Below are 22,450 nucleotides of genomic sequence, written 5' to 3'. Positions count from 1 at the left end.
GCTACTTTAAGGCCATTACTGTGCAATGTTACTATCAATACAAATGGTAGTTTGACCAAGAGCAAGGCATGGCCCATAGCGTCAACAAATAAATATGGAAGTACTCTCAGGACTTAAATATCTCTAGACAGATCAGCCACAATTGAATGTTTAAATATATATTTAGTAATAAATATTAAAAAACAAGAAAACACTCAGTATATTTTCACAGTGACAGTACAGTTCAAAATTGCAGGAAGTATTTAAAACAACATTGCAGGACAGTCTCAAATAAATAAATAAAGAAAATATCTAAGCTAAGCTTTGCTGTATTTCTGACTATATCTAAGAGAATTATTATACCCTAGTACACTTAATTAATCAGCAATGCAGATGTGGTAAATAGATCCTCTAGCTGATGTTGTCAGGTCAAAGACAGAATATAGCATGCTCAGTCTCTCTCTCAGAGAGTTCTCAAATTAATATCTCAAATATTACTGCTGGGATAACTTGCACAATGACATCATTTCTTGTCATCTGACAATATCCCAGGTAAACCCCCCCACTGCTGAAAGCTAGCAGTATTTAGCATCTACCTGTGAAACTACATACACAAGGACTTTCCCTCAGATCTTTGCAGATCCTGAAAGTCATAAAACAATAAAACATTTCCAAGATAATACAGAAAATGTCTCAGCACAGACATTGTGTCTATTGCTGCACTGAAACTGAAATATAACATCTTTTTTATGGCCCAGCCATAAAGTAATTTAATTTCTGTTATTTTTCTGAAGTTAACATCCTGTGTTCCGGTTTCCATTGTTAAAATATATGCATTTAAACAGTTACAATAGGCTATGTACATTGCTGTTCTTTTCCAGTAGGGTACACTGTAGTTACATTTTTAAGCTCACTACTTTACCAACCCTTTTCAGCACACACACACTTTTGTACCAGCAGTTTGATATACACATAATATGCAGTTTTAATACAGTTGTAACACAAGCATCTTACACAAATCATTTTGATATTCACCAATGACATATAATTATTTACAAAATTCCAGCTAGCTGGGCTGGCAGTATCTCCTTTAATCACAAAGCCATAAACCTTCAGCATTTGCTTCCATTTCAGAGGAATAGACCTAGTACCCAGTACCAAGCCTTGCTGGACTCCTCTAGTGACTGGCCTCTTAGTGGAGATGGCCTCACCTATTTTGACCTCTGCATCCTATCAGTGAGCCAGTTGACTATCCAGCGGGTGAATAAAGGATTTATACCTAAATTACTGCACTTGTCTATAATGCCTGAGTGGGGTATTGTATCAAAAGCCTTGACCAGGTTGAGGTAAGCTGTGTGTCTTACCATCATCCAATACTTTGGTGACCCTCTCAAAAAAGTCCACCAGATTTAATAGACATGACCCGTGATGGATCCAGTGTTTGCAGGTTACCTATGTCCTCATTTATCATGTCCATCATGATTCTTTCCATGACCTTACATATGAGGCTGGTAAGACTTATGGGTCTGTAGTTAACCATGTCAGTGATTGGACCACCTTTGTGCAGGGGAATGACTGCAGCTATCTTCCATTCTTTGGGCACAAAACCTGAATGAAGGCTCCAGTTGAGAAGTGATTCCAGTACACCAGAGAGGTCATGTTTCATGCTATTTATTAAATATCCCGGGATGTTATCAGGGTCCATTGATCAAGTGTTTTTGGCCTTGGAAAGTGCATTAATGACCTGTTCTGCAGTAATGGTTGGGGGGATTGTGTTAAGCGGTATTTCTTTTGGATTATCAGGTGGGATTGGAGGGAGAAATTTCAGCTGAATCTGTCAGCCAAAAGGTTGGCAATGGCCTTCAGTTCAGTGTGGATGATGCTATTTGCAATAAGTTCTGCATGTTTTTGTGTATTTTAGGTTATGGACATAGCTGTAGAAAGCTTTGTGTTTTTCCTTTGCTTGAGAAGCTATTTTTTCTTCAGATTTAGCCATTAAAGTATTAATTAACCTTCTTAGCTGCCTGTTTAGATTAGTCAGGGTGTTTTAGTATGTATGGCTCTGTTCCTCCTACATTTGGCCAAGATTTTTTTCTTTTGTTTTATAACCGATTGATGCTGTAATTCAACCAGGATGGCTTGTCTTTTGAGTTTGTCTTATTCTTAATACGAGTGGGCACAGCTCACTCTATACAGCTAAAAATATGGCTGTACAGAGATCTTTTAAATAGCTCAGTATATTCTATGGTGTTTATTGGGTTTGGGAGTACTTGAAAGTTAGCCAAGGTGTTGCTTAGTGGAGAGAAGTTAGCCTTGGAATAGTTCCTAAAGGTTTTTGGTTTCATTGGATCCCCAGATTTAATTTTTATTTCAAGTAATATGTGTTATGGTCAGATCTGATGAGTGAAGATATTACATTGGGTGCAGATCATTGCCCCCCCCCCCTATTCGTCAGTACAAGGTCAAGGATGTTTGTACACCTAATAGGAGAATAGACCAACTGCTCCAAGATATTGATATTAACAAAGTTCAGGAATCATTGGGCTTGTGCATTAGTAGAGTAGGATTCCCAATCTATATAGAGGGGTAGTTGAGATTCCCTATGAATACCGTACTCCGTTGAATGGTGAGGGACTCTAGTACACTGAGATAGGTAGTATGGGTTTCCTAAGACATGGAGGGGGACCTATATGCTACAAGGATATGGTACGGCACCCTGTTTATTGTGAATTCCACATGTATGAGTTCCAGTGTGTCATATAGTTTAACTAGTCTGGATGTTTGATTAGTCTTAATATAGACTGACAGCCCTCCACCTTTAGTTCCCTCCTGTGCAGTAGCTTGTCTAAAGGTGTGAAAGGTATTATAACCTTGCATTGCTGGGTACTCTCAGTCTTTAAACTATGTCTCCATTACTACACAGATGTCTACACTCTCCAGGGATAGGAAGGCTTGCAGGGAGTGAAGTTTCTTGTTAAGACTTCTAGCTTTGAGCAGTACCACCTTCAGATATTCCTTCATAGGTTTAGTTAAGTCAGTATGTTTGTCAGTTTGGCATTGCCTAAAAAGGCATTATGGGATTGAAAAGGCCTTTGCCAATATCCAAAAGCCTAGAGGGGGAATGGTTAGACCATCCCTGGAAAAGCAACGTGGTCTGTCAACCATGTCCTCCTAGGCTATCAAATATTGTACCCCCCCCCCCCCAGATTGACACCAGAAGTTAAGCCAATTGTTAAAATCAATCATTTTCTGTTGGTAACGTGGTATCAGCCTTGGAGAAGGTAGTATGCTGCTTATTGCTAGGCTTTATATATATTTATAGTTTTAAAACAGCTTTCGCTTCCAACAACATTCAGCACATATAAACGTTCCACAATACGTTTTCGTTTTCATATTACTTTATCAGATGTGGGCTCAAAGTGAAATCAAAGGACTTATAAAGCTAATCTCTGCTGACATCATTTAATTTATCAACCATTGAAAACATTAAAACCCATTTCAAATGTTCCCATTCTATGGTTAGCTACAGAAGAGGAAGTTTTGACCTTTATGAATTATTTAAACAACACTACGGGTTTTTTAAAATTTACTTACAAGTTTAGTAATGATAGACTAGAGTACTTGGACATTGAAGTCTACAAGAAAAATGAAGAATTTAATTCAAATGTTTTTAGGAAAAGTACCTACTGTAATTCTTATTTAATTCTATGTAATTCTTATTTGCAATAGTTCACATCCTACACACTATAAAATAAATATAATAAAAGGGCAATATATTAGATCCAGTAGGATGACTTCTAATGAAGAAGACTTTAATAAGGAAATTAAATATTAAAGGGGATGTTTATGAATAGAAATTATCCTGAGAATTTACTCCAATTATTCAAGAAAGATGTAATAGAAGGAAGAAAAGGAAAATGTCATCCTATTCTTGGGGTTGATAGTGTTTTATCAGCTGCACCTAAGATGACAAAAGATGAAAAGTATGATAGAGCTTTAGTACTGGAATACAATGCCAGTTCCAGAGTTGTTAGAGACATTCTAGAAAGAGAATGGAATAGGTTTTTAGCTCTTACAGATTTGGATATGATACCTAAGGAACAATTGAAAGTGGTGTATAAAAATGCTAGTTGTTTGAAAAATATGTTAGAATGTGATTATTAAGGAAGAAAAGGGTTTAGTAAAAAGAGGCATGTAACTTACAAGTGTGGTAGGTGTGCACAATGTGCACACATTATGAAAAAAGATAGTGTCTCTTTATTAAACAGAAACACAGTATTAACAAGTAATGTGTTCAGTAATTGTGATTCAAGTGGGGTGGTATACCTGGCTATGTGCCAGGTATGCCAAGCATTCTATATAGGTAAAAGAGAACGTAAACCAAAGAAAAGGATATATGAACACAATTATGGTATACAGAATGGTAAAGAAACAAATGCACTATTTAGACATAAACAACAATGCCCCATGGCTAATTTCCTTTTCTATGTAATTGAAAACATTAACATTGATGGACGAGGAGGCCTATGGGAGGAAAAGATTGAGTATAGAGAACTTTGATGGCAAATAACATTGCAGGCAAATAAATGGCCAGGTTTGAATGAATACATCTCTATTGCCCCAGTTCTTAAATTAAGAGCTGCTAAATTATGAGCTAAATTATGATATTTTTATACAACAAACTTTATTATACTTCCCCCATTGACCCCTATATTTAATCAACACATTAAACACATTAAAATATTAACTTATATTTACATAATGCACATATGTTTTATGCTTTAATATTCAATATCTTGTAAATGTCCTTTTAAACTTTGTCTATTCATAAATTTAAATGTTCATTATATTTTCAAATGAACATTCTTTAACTGTAATTCATCACTTTGCCCAGCAGATGGTGGCAACAAAAAAGGAATGGTTTGACTGATGAAAAAATTCTTTGAAAAAGGAACCTGTCATTTTTTAACATAGTAATTAAATTTACTTAAGAGTTTTTAGTATTTTGTTATAATGCACATAATGTGTAAATAATTAACACCTGCATTGGAATTTATGTATGTTTTTTATGACTTTTTATGAATTTTAATGAATAGTTTTAATGTATGTTTTTTCTTTTTGGGAACATTTGAAATGGGTTTTAATGCTTTCATTGGTTGATCAATTAAATGATGTCAGCAGAGATTAGCTTTATAAGTCCTTTGATTTCACTTTGAGCCCACATCTGAAGTAATATGTAAACGAAAACAAAAACGTAATGTGGAACGTTTATATGTGCTGAGTGTTGCTAGAAGCGAAAGCTGTAGTAAAACTATTAAAATTTCTCATCCGTTCCTCCCCTGTGGCTTCATTGTCTCTCCTACTGCATCGTTTTTTGCATTACTAGTTATTCGGGTGCTGCTTGGGGATTTCATTTTTATTGTACTGTATTTTATGTGTGTGTGTGTGTGTGTGTGTGTGTGTGTGTGTGTGTGTGTATATATATATATATATATATATATATATATATATATATATATATATATATATATATATATATATATATGGGTCCACTATGTAATCCCGAAATACTGAAATTCCAAATTTCAGTATTTTGAAATTACATAGCCGAAAAGACAAAATTCTGGAACCTGCAGAAGCGTGAAATTAAAAATCCCGAAGCACGGAGATGTTGAATTTCTGCTTCCGCTGGTGCGGTGTGTGGATGGATGGGTGGAAGTATAAGTAAGCATGTATGTGTAAGTATGTTGGTTAGGGGCTTTAGTGTGTGTAAGTGTGCATTGTGACTGTGATGTGTGTGTGTGTGAGGGACTGTAAAATGTGTGGGTGTGAGTTTCCTTTGTGTGTCTGTTTGTGCGATCTCAGAGTTAGAATATATAAGTAGGTGGGGTGTGGGGGACACAGCCCCTCACATGGGGGCTGCAGGGGGGCTTGCCCCCCTGCTTATCTGTAATGTAGTATTATTTATTTGATCGTGGGGGGTTGTGTGTATGTGTGTGTTGTATGTGTAGAGTACGTTCAGGATTTTGAATTTCACAGTTATGGGGTTTTGGAAATGTGTGTTGTAGTTGGGTTTTCAGCTATGTAATTTCGAAATACTGAAATTCAGGATTTCAGTATTTTGGGATTACATAGTGGACCCATAGATATATATATATATATATATATATATATATATATATATATATATATATATATATATATATATATAGTTCCCCTGCAAAACATCTAAAACCTCATAACATCTAAAATCAAAACATCGAGACCATAACATCTAAAATCCATAACATCTAAAACCCATAACATCGAATTTCATAACATCTAAAATATATAATATGTAATAGTGTATCATCAAATGTGTAAATGTAATAGTTTAATCTGTTAATCTTGTGATATCACTATGAGATGTTGTACTTTTTATTTCTATAGTTATTATTTATATAGTGTAGGAATTTATACTATTTTTATAGTGTTTATTTTGCCACTCTGTATGTCTTTTTTAGGCCATACAGGTAAGTGATATAGACATTATGTGTACATTCTTTATGGTGATCGTGATACAGTGGGGTTAGGAAATTAACTTCTTCCCACTGTAGTGCAATCTCGGAGTTGGTATATTTCATTTACGGGGGGGGGGCAGAACCTGCCCACATGGGGGTGAAGGGGTGCCTGCCTCCCTGCAGAAACGTAGGAAAAAGTTTGTTAGTTTGGTGTCGTTATATGTGGAGGGGATGTTATTTTCATGTGATTTGTAGTGTTCAATGTTGTGATGCACATTTTAGATGTTATGAAATTCAATGTTATGGGTTTTAGATATTATCGTTTCAGTGTTATGATTTTAGATTTTATGGGTTTTAGATGTTTTAAAGGGGAACCACATATGTATATATATATATATATATATATATATATATATATATATATATATATATATATATTTATAAACACGTACATATATATGTATATGTGTGTGTGCGCAAGTACCCATGTGTATATGTGTGTGCATAAACACACACACACACACATATACACACATCCCTTGGAAAAGCATATACATATATAGATATACATGCATTTAGGGGAAGTGAATATGAGCAAATGTTGCTTTGGTGAACATCTGTTTAGTTGACAAAATTTGGTTGACTAAGCAGATGGTCAACAGCTGTGTAAGATTTCATAATTTTTGGGTTGGAGAATATGCCCTTTCTCTAATATTATGCAATCTCAAAGTAAGTATATGCAATTAGTAGGGGGTAAATGCTACCCCACAGCAAAAGCAACATTTTTTATTTGTATTTTTAGGTTTTATTTTTCTGTGCTCTGAGAATTTTGCTTGGTGCTTGCACAGTAGAGTGTCGACATCTGTGATTTTGAAATTTTCTAGTCAGTGTTTGAACGTCAATACTTTGTGTGTTTTGATTATATTCAGTAGACCCATTTCTCCTTATTTTTGCTACTGAGCTAGAAAGAGACAGAGAGTTATTCCCTTTAGCCCCCAGTAATATCTGCTGAATGAAAAGCACTTTTTAAAATAATTTTTTATCATGACCTTTTCTGCTATTTATCAGTTTATTTAGCTTATAAATGTGGATTACACAGTCTTTGGTTACACACTGTGTAAGGGGTACTGGGAATACAGTGAGTATTCTTGGAGACACATGAATGCCAGTGACAAGAGATTTTTAGACCTTTTAGATAGTACAATGGAATGTTCTTCATCTAGCTGTGTTATTGCCAGAACAGACTGGTGGGCATTTTTGTTCATATTTCTGTTTCAAAGACTGAATGGCAAATGATTAAAAGTACACTTAGATTACAATCATTGAGCCCCATTCATTTTCACTTATGCTTATTGTTTGAGTAACTCAAAGACTTGAGGTTAAGGCTGATTCAAGAAAGTTCTGGCATCCCATCAATAAGGCTGCACAGGCAAACTATTGAACCAGTAATGTAATTTGTCATCTGTTATTCAGTAGAGACTGCCCTGATACCATAGGGCAGCAAGCAGCCACTTCTGACAATAAACAGGTATATCTTTCCTCAGCAACATTAAGAGATGCATTTTAATTTTATACAGTGTTTATATTAGGAAAAATAACAGAATACAAATCAGGTGGTATCATGTTGTTTTACATAGAATAAAATGTATGGTGTAGCTTTCCAAATTGTCTTATTCACTGCCGTTTTATCTGGAAAAATTTGATAGTGAATATAATTTGCAAAAATATTTATATGACTGAAAATGAATGTACTGTTTAATTCAGAGAAGCGAAGGCCTGTGTCATCCATGGCTCTGATCTCAAAAACATGAGCAGTGAAGAGTTGGACGACATCCTACATTACCATACTGAGATTGTCTTTGCAAGAACCTCTCCTCAGCAGAAACTGATCATTGTAGAAGGATGCCAGAGACAGGTAATGCATTTTTACTTAACTAAGACCATCTTCATCAGATTCAATAACTGTAGCAGCTATGTCTGTTGAGAAGCACACTCTTAATACAATGTTCAACAAACAAAGTACGCTATTGACATTTTTAGCAAAAACAGACCATCATCATTTAAGGCAGAGTAATTTTTGAGCAGGGGCAATAACTTATTTTATTAATTAAACAAGTTCCCCATCATGCTTCCTGATTTTCCTATTCCCTTTTTCTTTCTTCTGTTGCTTATTTATTTCCATTGCTCCTCCCTTCTTTAGATGAGTAGAACCATTAGGCCTATAACCACCAACACTGCATGCATTATGAAGGTGTCAGAAATAATACAATGTCACAGATCCTGCAGTACTGTGGTAATATGCTTTCACTTAAGTAACACAAAATGGTCTATATACATTATGCTTGATTATAAGCAATATTTCATAGTATGTTTACATCTCCCACAAATCCAGCTGATCTGTGAGTAGTTTTACTCTTAAAAGGCATAGCAAAACATGGATACATTATTGACATATGGCACAATGCCAGTAGGTGGCAAAGGTTCATACTGCAGTATTCCAAGGTCTTCTACAGTTGCATGGTACAAATATGAAAATAGAATATGAGTTTTCATATCTTAGTGCCCAAAAACCTAAAGCCAAAGTCAAAGTATCTTAAAAGATTTGCCAAAATGTCAATGTGTAATAACTGTAAATATTGTCTCAGAAAGTTATGCCAGCAAATAATCCATTTGGGACACTTCCAACTTGGAATTATTTATTATTCACAACTGTACCTTGTCTAATGCCCTTAATAAATAGTTACTGTCTTTACATCTACTAATTTCTGGTTCTCTGACATTTTGCATGTTCTCTGTGAGCTATGGTTTATAATAAAATGTACCATTCAATTAGTTAAGTAATGGTACACAGGCTCTTAAAATGGATCTACTACATCAAATTGCTTCCTAGTCTGCTGAAACACATTGCCTCACACTCAAGTATACAGAAAATCGAAAATCAGCTTGAGTATATAATGAATAATGTATCCCTCAAACTCAAATACACAATAAAATCAGCTTGAGTATACAGTGAATTACTCAAACTCAAGCACACAAAACCATCTGCTTGAGTATGTAACGGATATTGGATTTCTCAAACTCAAACACATAAAACCATCTGCTTGAGTATATAATGCATTGTTTAAATGCAAAAACATACAAGAGTAGAATCAGTCTTACATTATTGTTCTCACCCAGATGATACTGCAGCTTGGAGAAAAAAGAAATAATGCTACATTACTTGTCTGGTTTTTTTTTTGTACTCAAATGATCTTGGAGAGACAGAATAATACAAAAAAGTGAACAGAAACACATAGCTACAATATGCAACAAGTCAATATGCTTAAGCAAATTATATCCTCACTGTTTGCACTTAGCTAACTATAACAAACCTACAATCTACCTTAAAGTACATATAGACAAATTAATAAATCTAAATAATCTAAAGGTTCAGACTGGATGCATGTGATTTTCATTCATAGCAGCATTGCATTATTATTCATTCATTTGACTATCTCTTTTTCATGACATTATAATTGACTGTGACCTTATCTTATAAAGATAATCCATTGCTGACTCACTTTTAGAAAATTGCTATCCAGGCCAATTAATCACCAGTTTCATATTTATTAAATTTGAATAATAATAATTACTGAATTTTAAGAAAGTATGAACAAGAGAAAATAAACATCAGATGGCATATAATCACATGTTTCTTTTAATTTTGTGGACAAACTTTTATTTTATTTATTTATTTTATTTATTTTACATTTGTTAACCGGGCTAGTCCAACTGGATGAATATCCATTTTCAGTAGAGGCCCGGGGACATAAGCTCCAATTTGTACAAATTGTTAATACTAACTTAAACATCTAAGCATAACATTGACAAAAAAATAAGAGAAATCTAAGGACATTTTTAACATTATTCCAACCTTGATAAGTAGAAAGCAAGGAAAAGAAAGAAAAAAAAAGAAAGAGAAAAAAGAAAAACTAGGAGTTATAATATTATAAAAAAACCCTTGTTCATATATTGTGAGGAAAAAAATAGCAGCAAGAGTAGACTTTGAGAAATCTAATTATCTAATAAAATTCGAAAGACTGTGTTTATTAAGGATTTCACCGACATAGAAGTCTGAAGGTGAAAGATAAAAGAAAAAAAGTGGGTATAACATAAATTGCTTAAGGCAGAAGTTAGTCAGGATTACAACTAGGGCAAAGCCAGTGTTTTTTTAGGTATATTTTAAGTTTTGGTTTGAAGTTAGTTAGAGAGGAAATAGAGGTGAGATCAGGAGGAAGAATGTTCCATTTTTTCCCAACTACATTAGAGAAGAGAGCATCGCCTGCTCTGTTGTTGGATTTGCTGGAGGAGATAAGTAGTTTATTTGAGGAGCACAGGGCGTTAAGATTCAGGTAAGGAGTAATAAGGGTAGATAGACTTGGGGTCTTCTTTGGTTGGTAAAGTATTTTGTGGGCCAATGTAATTTGGTTAAACTCAAGTAGATTTTGAAATTCAAGCCAGCCTAGTTGAGATAGATTCTGGCAATGGTGTGTTCTAAATGGTTCAATGGGCATAACTGTAAAGCATTTGCTGCACAAGCAACATTACTGTTTTTTCTCCTATAATGCTATTCCTGTCTTAAGCAAATGATGAATAAAGGTCTCTCCTCAGACATTCCACCGGATTCTCAAAAGGTTGCATGGAGTGCAAGATTGGTGCAGGAGCACAAGCAGGCAATATGTCTGCTGTGCAATCCAGGAACAGCCTGCAGGGGAGTGCACGAGAGCTCCTGCACTAATCTTGCACGGACGAAGCCCTTGTGTGCAAATCACCCCATTTTCAGGAGAAATCCATGCAAATGAGGTAAATTTGCAATCCAGGAAGCTCTCAACAGTCTGTGCAGGACTAGTGCAATCAGCAGAAATGTACTCGGTTAGTAACCGAGTGCATTTCTGCAAAATCCAAAATGGAGCTATGACAACCCCAAATAAAGGCTGCATATCATGTAATAAGCATGCCAATGGCCAAGTATAAGGCCACTGGAATTGCAAACAATACAAGCCTAAGCAGGTGTGTGCGCCGCGCCCTGGGTGGTACAGGAAAAAAAAAAGAGGTTAAACCAGGAAATAGCAGCAGTGTGCACATTTGAGCACTGTTTGTGCAGTGTACACACGGGCTTAAACAGGAAGGCAATGGGAAGGGAAAACAGCAGTAGGAAGGTAATCAAGGAGAACTAGCTTAGCTGGCAGGTGAAATGTATCAGAATCAGCCAATTACACAGGCAACAGACCAGCCCAGCACAGAACACAACTATAAAGTTAGCAAACACCTTCCCCTCTGTTTTTTCCCACACTCTACACTACCAGTGTATACAAGCGGGGAAATAACTAACAAACCTAGAAAATGAGAAGGGCTGCAGAAGGCAACATAGAACAACATGTGCAACTGGCTGAGGGTGGTGAGGATGTGAATGCTGCTGAACAACCCACAGTGAGGAGACGGAGAAGAGTGTACAGACCCAGGGTAACCTACCAGGGGCTACATGAGCTGGAGATAGTGGAGTGCTATAGGGTGGACAGAGACCTCCTACAGCAATGTGTTGAGCTGTGCCAGCCACACCTGTCACACCAAACTTACCGAGGGCAAACCATCCCAGTGGATACCAAGGTATGTGTAGGCCTAGGTATACTAGCCACAGGTACCTCCCAAAGCACAACCGGGGATATCATGGGGATTTTACAGGCATCAGAATCTAGAGTATTCCACAAGTTCCTGAATGCCATGTCAGCATATGCCAATGAGCATGTATATTTCCTCAGCACCCTTGAGGTGTTGACCAGCAATATGCATCTCTTCCACCAAATAGCAGAATAACCTGGGGTATTGGGTGCTATAGACTGCACGCACATACGCATCAAAGCATCACCCGGTGAGCAGGGTAGGGCCTACATCAACCACAGGGGCATCCACTCCATCAACTGCTAGGTCATATGTGATGCCCAGGGCATTATAATGAATGTGTGTGCAGGCTGCCCTGGAAGCTATGACGATTCTCACATATGGTATCTGACGCAGCTGTACCAGAGATTTGTCAATGGGGACAGCCCCTATGGCCACTTAGTGGGGGATGCTGGGTACACACTGGAGCCGTGGCTGATGACACCCATCAGAAATGCACACACATCTGAACAACAACACCATAATGAGACACACGCACAGGCCAGCCATATAATAGAGCATGTGTTTGGGATGCTCAGGTCACGGTTATGGTGTCTGGACACATCCGGTGGAGCCTTGCAGTATTCACCAGCTACATGTACCCAAATTGTTACGGTATGTGCTATGCTACACAATATGATCCTGCGGAAACAGCTGCAGCAGGAACAGCATGGGGCAGGGCCACACAGCCCCCCACCAATGCCAAGGCCTGCACAGGCACAGAGTGACCTAGAGGACAAACAACCTGAGCCTGCCCCAGTAGGCAGAAGGAGGCATGCCCAGTATGCCCTGGCCTTGGCAAAGAGGCAATGCATAGCACATGCACTGACACAGTAGGGATCCAAGGAATTACACCTCTCTCTGACTCGCACATATAGGGAGTGTACTATGTGCATCCGACATAGGCAGTGCGCCAGCACCATCTGCAAGTCTGGCACACCCACAAGGCAAGTCAATCAACCTACCAATTGCCAAATGGAGTAGAATGTGTCGTTACCTGTAGCTATGGTATGGATTTGAGCATGCAAGGGAATTGGGTGGCTGAACGTTATGGCAGCAGACAGTAGACACTCATAGTGGCACCATGATATCTGAAACACATACTGGAGTCACCATAGTAGCCAGTACTACACAGGGTGACAAAACCCACTGCAGGAAATGTGCTGAGCGACCTGTGTGTCCATATGACCCACACATGCCAGTCAGGATGGTTCACATATCCAACAACAGTGTCATCCACCAGGACAGGTGTAGACAAACCCAAATAGAGCCTGTATCATGGCCCCAAAATGATGGCTATGGTTAACCCCCCCCCAGGCCTACACAGACAGACCACAGCAGGGCAGGCAGTGGGAAATTAATTCTGAAGTGTAGGAAGTCAGACAATAATATGTAGGGCAACCAAAGCCACGATTTATAGTACACTTGTATGCCTCTAGCCAGCACGACAGGTAAGACTACAGACTGAAATGGAGAATCCGATATACCAGTACAGTCCCAGCAAATGTGTACAAGTGTCAGGCGTGCCCCCCATCCTACATAGACACATAGTAACAGTCAGGTATGCCCCCCCAATCCTGTGTAGAAATATAGAAATAGTCAGGTGTGCCCTCCCCCCAACCTACATAGGAATATAGTAACAGTCAGGTGTGCCCCCTCCAATCCTGTGTAGAGATGTAGAAACAGTCAGGTGTGCCCCCCCAGCTATGCAGAAATGTAGTAACAGTCAATGCCAAATGATCGATGGATACCCTGCAGAGACAGCATGCTACCTGTTGGTGCACAACACAAAGGTCAGCACTGCAGTACAAACTACCTGGACTTCACCCACACATGCAATACAGACGGCCATACTGGGCAAGCTCATACACTTAGAGGAATGAAGGCAATGTAAGGCAACAACATACTGAAAGGTCATACTGGGCATGCTCACACACATGAAGGCCATGTCTGCAAACACCAGTGGTCCAGACATATCTGGCAGTCGCAGTTGTTAGTGCAAGCACTCGTCAGTATGCATCACTCATGCCTTGCACACACAGTGGATAGAAATACAGACATATATGTAAGGACAACACACTACAATAAGCCAAAGGTAGATGGACATAGATGTGTGGAAGAGGGTGACTGCGACAAGGAGCCATCCAGGCCTGTCCCACCCAGAACACAGCCAAAGGGCCCCAAACACATGAGGTACAGATGTCACTCACTGCAGATACCAGCCACCAGTATCTGTCAGCATTACAGACCATATGGTGCATGTGCCAGCTGTGCAACATGACTGTACGAGGAAGTAGTCATCTAGCAACTGTATACATGTACCTGTGAAATATGACCCTGTGTGTGGCCGCATGTGGTGTGCCAACCCCTACATGAATGGGTAATGGCCCATGCACACACACTGCCCTCCCCATAGCCCTACTATGACAAGCCCACTGAGGTCATCCAATGTGAAATACACCTTTGGGAGAGATGTAGGCTAGTAATCTCCATGGCATGCCCCATAAATGCGTACTGCCGTAGTGTGATAACCTAGTTAGGTAGGACATCAAATCCCAGACTTGACAACTGTGTGTGTGTGTCTGTGTGTGTGTGTGTGTGTGTGTGTGTGTGTGTGTGTGTGTGTGTGTGTGTGTGTGTGTGTGTGTGTGTGTGTGTGTGTGTGTGTGTGTGTGTGTGTGTGTGTGTGTGTGTGTGTGTGTGTGTGTGTGTGTGTGTGTGAGTGTGTTTGTGTGTGCATGTCTGTCTGACTGTGTAGAGAGCAATGCTTTTAAGGGTAGTCACACTCCCAACAATTTAAATGCACAACTTAGGCAAGGCTGCTGATGTTATCCACTTAGAAATACACCTCTGGGAAGACTGCAGCCTAGTCATCTCTATAGCATGTCCTGTAACTGCATACTGCTTTAGGGTGATAAAGTAGTTAGGTAGGTGTTCTAATCCCAGGCATAGTAACTGTGTGTTTGTGTGTGTGGCTGCCATTATGTGTAGAGAGCAATGCTTTTTAGGCTAGTCACACTCCCTACAATTCAAATGCTCAAACTTTGCATGGCTGCTGATGTCATACACATAGTAATATACCTCTGGGAAGCTATAGCCCAGTAATCTCAGTAGTGCATCCTGTAACTGCATACTGCTGTAGTGTAATAAGCTATTTAGTTAGGAGTTCTATTCCCTGACATGGCAACTGTGTGTGTGTCTGTCTGTGTAAAGAGCAATGCTTTTTAGGCTAGCCAGACTCCCGACAATCCAAATGCTCAACCTTTGCAAAGCTGTTGATGTCATCCACCTAGTAATACACCTCTGGTAATCTGCAGCCCAGTAATTTCTGCATCCTGTAACTGCATACTGCTGTAGTGTAATAAGATATTTAGTTAGGAGTTCTATTCCCAGACATGGCAACTGTGTGTGTGTCTGTCTGTGTAGAGAGCAATGCTTTTTAGGCTAGCCAGACTCCCGACAATCCAAATGCTCAACCTTTGCAAAGCTGTTGATGTCATCCACCTAGTAATACACCTCTGGTAATCTGCAGCCCAGTAATCTCTGCAGCGCATACTGTAACTGTGTACCACTGTAGTATGATACACTAGTTCGGTAGGAGTTCTATTCCCAGACATGGCAACTGTGTGTGTCTGCCTGTCTGTGTAGAGAGCAATGCTTTTTAGGCTAGTCACATTCCCTACATTTCAAATGCTCAACCTTTGCAAGGCTGCTGATGTCATCCACTAGTAATACACCTCTGGGAAACTGTAGTCCAGTAACCTCCGTAGCGTGTCCTCTAACTGCATACCACTGTAGTGTGATAAACTACGTAGGTAGGTGTTCTATTCCTAGACATGGCAAGTGTGGATATATGTGTGTGTTCCTTTGTCAGTGTAGGGAGCAATGCTTTTGAGTCCATTCACAGACACTACAACATCGAATGGTCCACTTTAACAGGTGTGCCAATGTCATCAACTGTAAAATACACCTTTGGGGAAGTGATAAGTCAGTAATCGCTGTGGCGCGTGCAGTAACTGTGTACTGCTGTAGTGTGATAAACTATTTAAGTAGGAGTTCTAACCCCAGCCTTGGCAACTGTGTGTGCGCCTGTGTAAAAAGCAATGCTTTTTAGGGTAGGCACATCCCCTACAATTTAAATGCTCTACCTTTGTAAGGCTGCTGATGTCATCCACCCTGAAATACACCTCTGGGAAAGTTGTAGCCCAGTAATCTCTGTAGTGCATGCCATAACTGCGTACTGCTGTAGTGTGATTCAAAACTCTGGTAGGGTTCTATACCCACCCACCCATGGCAGTTCTGGATGTTTTGTGTGTGTTCCACTGTCTGTGTAAGGAGCAATGCATTTTAGGCTAGTCACACTCACTACATGTCAAATGCCCTACTTTGGCAATCCTGCTGATGTCAGCCAATGTGGTATACACCTTTGGGGAAAGAGTACTGCAGTAATCAGCATGGCACGTACTATAACTGCATAGTGCTGTGATGTAATAAAGTAGTTACGTAGGGGTTCTACTCCCAGACATGACAGGTGTGTGTGCGTGTGGGTGTGTGTTTGCACCTCGTATCCTGTGTGGAGGAGGGTATGCGTGTGTGACACCTGGGCCCAATGTGTAGTGGGTTTTGCAATTTTCTTATATGGTAGCCCTAGTACATATCACAATGTCCACTGTACAGGGATAACAGCTGTGAAATAGCCAAAAGGCTGGGGTGCATATCCATAACCATACATGTGACATCAAGGCCAGGCAATCATAGTTAGCAACCCCAGTATTACCCAGAGCACACTCTCAACCCATGTCTCATACACACACACACATGGCAAGGCAACAGCCAAGATGTGTGTAGTATACTGCATATTGGCAACTGATAGTAACTATGGTGTGAATGCAGTGGCCTACATAGGCCATGGCACCCTGTCCATCAGTACGACAGGCACATAACTGCAGACAGTGCGCCTTCAGTATGTTTCCCACTGGATGCCTGCAACAACTGTGGTTCCATCAAATGTGATCCACAAAGGACATACCATGCCTTACACACATGCCCTTTATGGGCAGATGCCACTGACACCAGGGAATACCTGTAGCATGCTATCAGTATAGGTGGAGAGTCAACCTGCTGTCCATTTCCTGGCACCACCACATGAGGGCGGGACTGTCACATCTGTTGATAACATTCTGTGTACACAACATGGTCCAGACAAACCAGGTAGGAGAGTTGTAGGCTGGTAATCTCCGTGGCACATCCCATAATTGCGTACTGCCATAGTGTGATAAGCTAGTTATGTAGGACATCAAATCCCAGATGTCCTCAGTGGGCTTGTCATAGTAGGGCTATGGGGAGGGCAGTGTGTGTGCATGGGCCATTACAGACAAACCAGGTACACTTCCACATGCTACTGTACATGAATGTGGGACATGTGCACATCCCAAACATCGTCCATGTCATGGGGTATAGAACACATACATGGCAAGCATTGCACAGCACTGGCCATGCACAATAGTAACCCAGGTGACCGGATGGTGAATACTATACCCACCTGCGTGGGCCATTACGGACACTACACCCCTTAGCCATAATGCAGACCATTCTCATGTGGCCTGATGCCAAGGTATACCCCTCCCCCAGCCTTGTACAGCCATCTGGCACCATCAACCACTACATACCCATGAAGCAATGCACACATGCACGACGGTACTAGCACCCTGTGCCTGTGTGTGTGGTGTATGATGCTTCCAACCACATTCACACCCAGTACCACTCCCAGTGGCATACCGAAGCATGCTCTCTAATGTCAGACACCATCACATACCCTTTGACCATAGAACCCCAGGATAACCCCTGTGGGCCAAATAATATTTATGCATTACTGTATTGTAGCAAGGTTACTGGTGATGAAGTGTATTCTTTACCCTGCCAAGTGTGGCAATGTGTATGAGTCCCTTACAGAGTGTGGCTGTTTGATGCTGACACCTGTTCATGTGGACAGACTTGTGTGCTACACCTACTGTATTGCAACAGTGTTGCAGATGTCACTCATCAGCACATATACATCTGGACAGCTCACCAACATGTAAGCTATGTGGCCCATGCAATAACTGCATACACATATGACAGCTATGCATAGTCATTCAGGTGTTTGAAACCCCGTACTGGTAGGTGTGTGACACAAACATTCTTAAGTTTTACTCACCCGCACCTTCCCTGACATACTTTGTCTCTGTCTGTCCCGCCCACACCTGCTGGATGTGGGATGTACACCTGCTTTGCTAGGCAGCACCTTCTGTTTTGTAAGTAATGGTCATGATCAGATGGTGGCCTCTGCACCAATTACAGTCCTCCTCTACCTGAGTGCATGTGGAACAGCTGTGGTAATATTCCCATAGTCAATTGCATGGAAACACACTCCAGTATCTAGGAAAATCAGTTTGATGTTGGACCTTTACAACCACTGTGGGCAGGAACTAGATCTGTCATTTGGCAAACAGCATCTCAGATGGATTGGAGATTTACATCTAGCAACTTACACTGTGGAAACAGGGCAACATGCAGGACGTGGATGTGCCTGACCTGACTACAGACTGTAAGTGCTGTTATACTGCATGTGGAGTAATGTTGGTTTAACATTGTGTATGTGGATATGGCTGCCCTACATGTTGTAATATCTGCCATGTCAGTACTATGTTTATGAGGAATCCGCATTTGCAGGGTCGTCTGCAGACTGAGCAGTGTGTTGTGTCCTTGATGTCATGTGTTACCCACAGTGCATGTATTTGTGAACTGCAGCAGGTAGTATGAGGATTGTAGTCTGTAGATGGTGGACGCAGTGACAGTTACTGACTTCATATCCCTCATAGGACACATGTTGCAACAAACCCTGTTACGACAGTACATGTATGAGGTTATCACAGCAACATGTCAATATTGGCCCTGTGTATCTGCTTCCAGCCACAACTCTGCCAGCCTTTGTATATATGTCGTGCATTAAGAGGTGCATATGTGCTGTACACCATCATTAGTGTCATCATATCTGATAGCAAGCCAGGGAGATATTAGACTGCTACACATGTTATGTACAGTACAGGTAATATTTGAAAACATTACCACGATATTCCATGGTCATTTGTACAGTACTGAAGTCTGTGTAACTATGGTGAATGTCGACAGTGTGTGTACTGTGAACATGTTTTTTAGCCTGTGTACTGACTGTGGTAGATGTCATTGTTATAGGTCCTGTCCTATCTGATGTTACATGTTGCTCCACTGTATGTTACCGTATTGGTTTACATTTTTGTAGGGCCATACACACACATGTCCTATACCACAGACAGACAGCAGACCACACCGTGTAGCAGCCCAATATTTGTAGGGTTAGTCTGTGAGTGGCATATATGAGGATGGTGTTGAACAGATAGTCCATATACTGTACTTTTATGCTAGCTTACCACATGTGGCTGTGTTCACATTGGATGTAATTATGCACCTTCACACAGGTGTATCATACCCTGTGGGGTGACATGTCTGCAGAGCCTTATATGCAGGTACATGTGCATTCTCCCATAGGAGATGTTAGCCAGTGTTGAGCTAGTCCACCTGTAGCCTGCACAGTGCATTGTTACATGTCTAGCGACTTAGTGTACTTATATAGTGAGATGTCATGTGGAGATACTTGCCAGATATACTGCTGCTGGGTCTCCCTTAACAGTCATGTATATCAGACAGAGCAGTGGGATGCTGTACAGATGTATGTCACTATCTAATGGGTAGTATGGCCATGGCACCCCTGTACCAGCAGTTATTATGTGTCAGGCCAGACAGGGGTGTGTGAATGCATAACCAATGGTGGCATATGTATGACAGGCATTATGTGTTATACCCATCTACATGGCTGTTAACATCCGTATTGTCATGCATGGTACACATGTTTAGCACTGAGGGGTTCTGTGTATACCTCTGGACTGTAAAGAGTGTTTCAGAATGTCCACATATATTGGCCAATACCTGTGCTGAAGTCCACGAGGTCATTACGTGCTAGTAGTGGTACTTTACCAGGATGTCCTTAGGATGTCTGTCAGTAGCCAATGGCACACATGTGGAAAGCAGATGCGACCTCTCACACATACCATGTCTGTGAAGACAATCCCAATTACAGTAGCAATAGTCTACCAATATACCTGCTATACATACCTGACATCCACTTGCACTACAACATTGTGACTATAGGGTCTGGGGTAGGTCTACACTCTGTACATATAATCATCCATATATATATATATATATATATATATATATATATATATATATATATGATTATATATATACATATCGACATATATAGATGGGTATGTATATCTACATAGATATACATATACACACCCAGATATATACATATACAGAGCAATATATGTCTACACATATACAGATAGTGATACATATGCACATAAACATATAGATATCTACAGATACAGTAGTAGGTATATTGATATAGATATGTATGCACATATAGTTATATATATATATATATATATATATATATATATATATATATATATATATATATATATACCAACATAACTAGGCATATCTGTACACATAGGATGTACATACATATATAGCTATATACACATATATCTATATGTACATACACGTATACCTATATATACACATATGTATGTATCTATACATATGTGTACATATACATATACCTATATATGCACATATGTATAGATACATATATGTATAGATATGTATACATATGTACATACGAAGAGGTGTACACATGGCCATATATATGTAGCACTATACAGATGGGTATGTGTATACCTGTGTATGTACATGTAGACATCTATACACCTATATGTATACAACCATATACCTGTGTTGAGTAAAGGTCACAGTTGCGTTTACCCCTCCCACATGTATCCCACTGTATATATCTGCTATGTGTACATTATGATAAAACATATGTGATGCAACAGTCATAGTAATGACAAGGACTACACAATCTAGGACATAAAGGCAAGTGTTCAATACCACTCAATTTGGGTAATGACAGCTATATTGGTAACACAACAGCTGTCCCTGCAATGGTCATGGCATAGTGGTCATGTGTTGTGACTTCAGTGTAAAGGGCCCTGAGTTCATGACCTGCAAGGGCTGCTCATTTTGTTGCTGGCCAGAACAAGGTCTGTTGGATACAGAGTGGTTAAGGCAGTGTTTGTGCAATGTAGGCCACACACATCAGTATCACATCATTGCTATGTAGGGGTCTAGTCCCAGTGTTGGCAAGTAACAGTGTGAGTGTATGTGGATGGGTCTACATCAGGTTGCAGGGTATACACGTCTCAGCGGGCCACCTGTCTATGTGGCACCAGTATAGTAACCTGTGAAAGGTGTTCGACTATACCCCAGATATGTCACTGCCATTGTGTCAGTATAGTAACATACCCTGTTGTGCAATATGACTGCAGTCCATCCTCATGCTGACACATGTACACCTACAACACACTTGCATATCAGTTTAGAGACCACAACCAAGCAGTGTTACTAACAGCTAGATGGTGTCATTGCCGGACAGCTACACTACCTGCCAATTATGCCTCACACTCTACACCCTACAACATGTTACACTGCAGGACTGTGGTACACTGGTGTACAGTCACCGTGTGCATCAGAACCATATCAGCCTGTCCCTGCATTGATGGTATGGATGACAGGGATGGGGCACAGATATCATCATATGCACAGGGTGTGGTGTTGGTCTGCCAGAGGTCGTGGGTGGGCCATACATTTGACACCATGTGTGTGGATGAGGGGTGTATTCTGGAGAGCTGGCTGAGGTGATGTGGTGTGTGCAGGTATGAGGTGCCGTAGGTGTGTTTGTATAGTGTGTGGGTATGTATGCACACAGTTCAGCCTTGTGGCTGCCCTACACAGGTGTTTATGAACAGCTGCAGATCATACCTGACAGAGTATGCAGTTCACTGCCTCTGGCCATGGACACATGGACTGTGCCTGCCAGGGGTTCCGCGGGCATGTGCACGTACAGGCATTGAAGTGCTACTCTCACCTGCAGATGACATGTGTCTGCTGGTACCACATCCCTCCTGAGATTGGCCAGGACCATGTGCACGTGGCCTGCTGTGGTGTGGACAGCACCCCCCTCATACTGCCGGGGTTGCTACTGCCACTACTGGAATCCCTTGGTGTCCTAGCATGCCCATACTGAGTGCCAGCTGTTGGTGCTGCTGAGACATGTCCATGCTGGCGTC

The 22,450-nt window shown here is 40.3% G+C and overlaps 1 protein-coding gene across 1 annotated transcript in view; it reads left to right on the top strand.

The window, feature by feature from the left end:
- LOC122803366 (sodium/potassium-transporting ATPase subunit alpha-1-like) overlaps positions 1-22,450 on the top strand; it is a 577,066-nt gene that overhangs the window by 383,788 nt on the left and 170,828 nt on the right. The window contains exon 15 of the mRNA XM_044072943.1: positions 8,244-8,394. Coding sequence (XP_043928878.1) covers positions 8,244-8,394 — 151 coding nt within the window. The remainder of the gene's footprint in view (positions 1-8,243; positions 8,395-22,450) is intronic.

The sequence above is a fragment of the Protopterus annectens genome, chromosome 5.part1 (genome assembly GCF_019279795.1).
Source record: "Protopterus annectens isolate FY-2018-M chromosome 5.part1, PAN1.0, whole genome shotgun sequence".
NCBI lineage: Eukaryota > Metazoa > Chordata > Ceratodontiformes > Protopteridae > Protopterus > Protopterus annectens.
The sequence above is the reverse complement of the archived record's forward strand: the minus strand, read 5'-3'. Positions and strand labels throughout refer to the sequence as shown.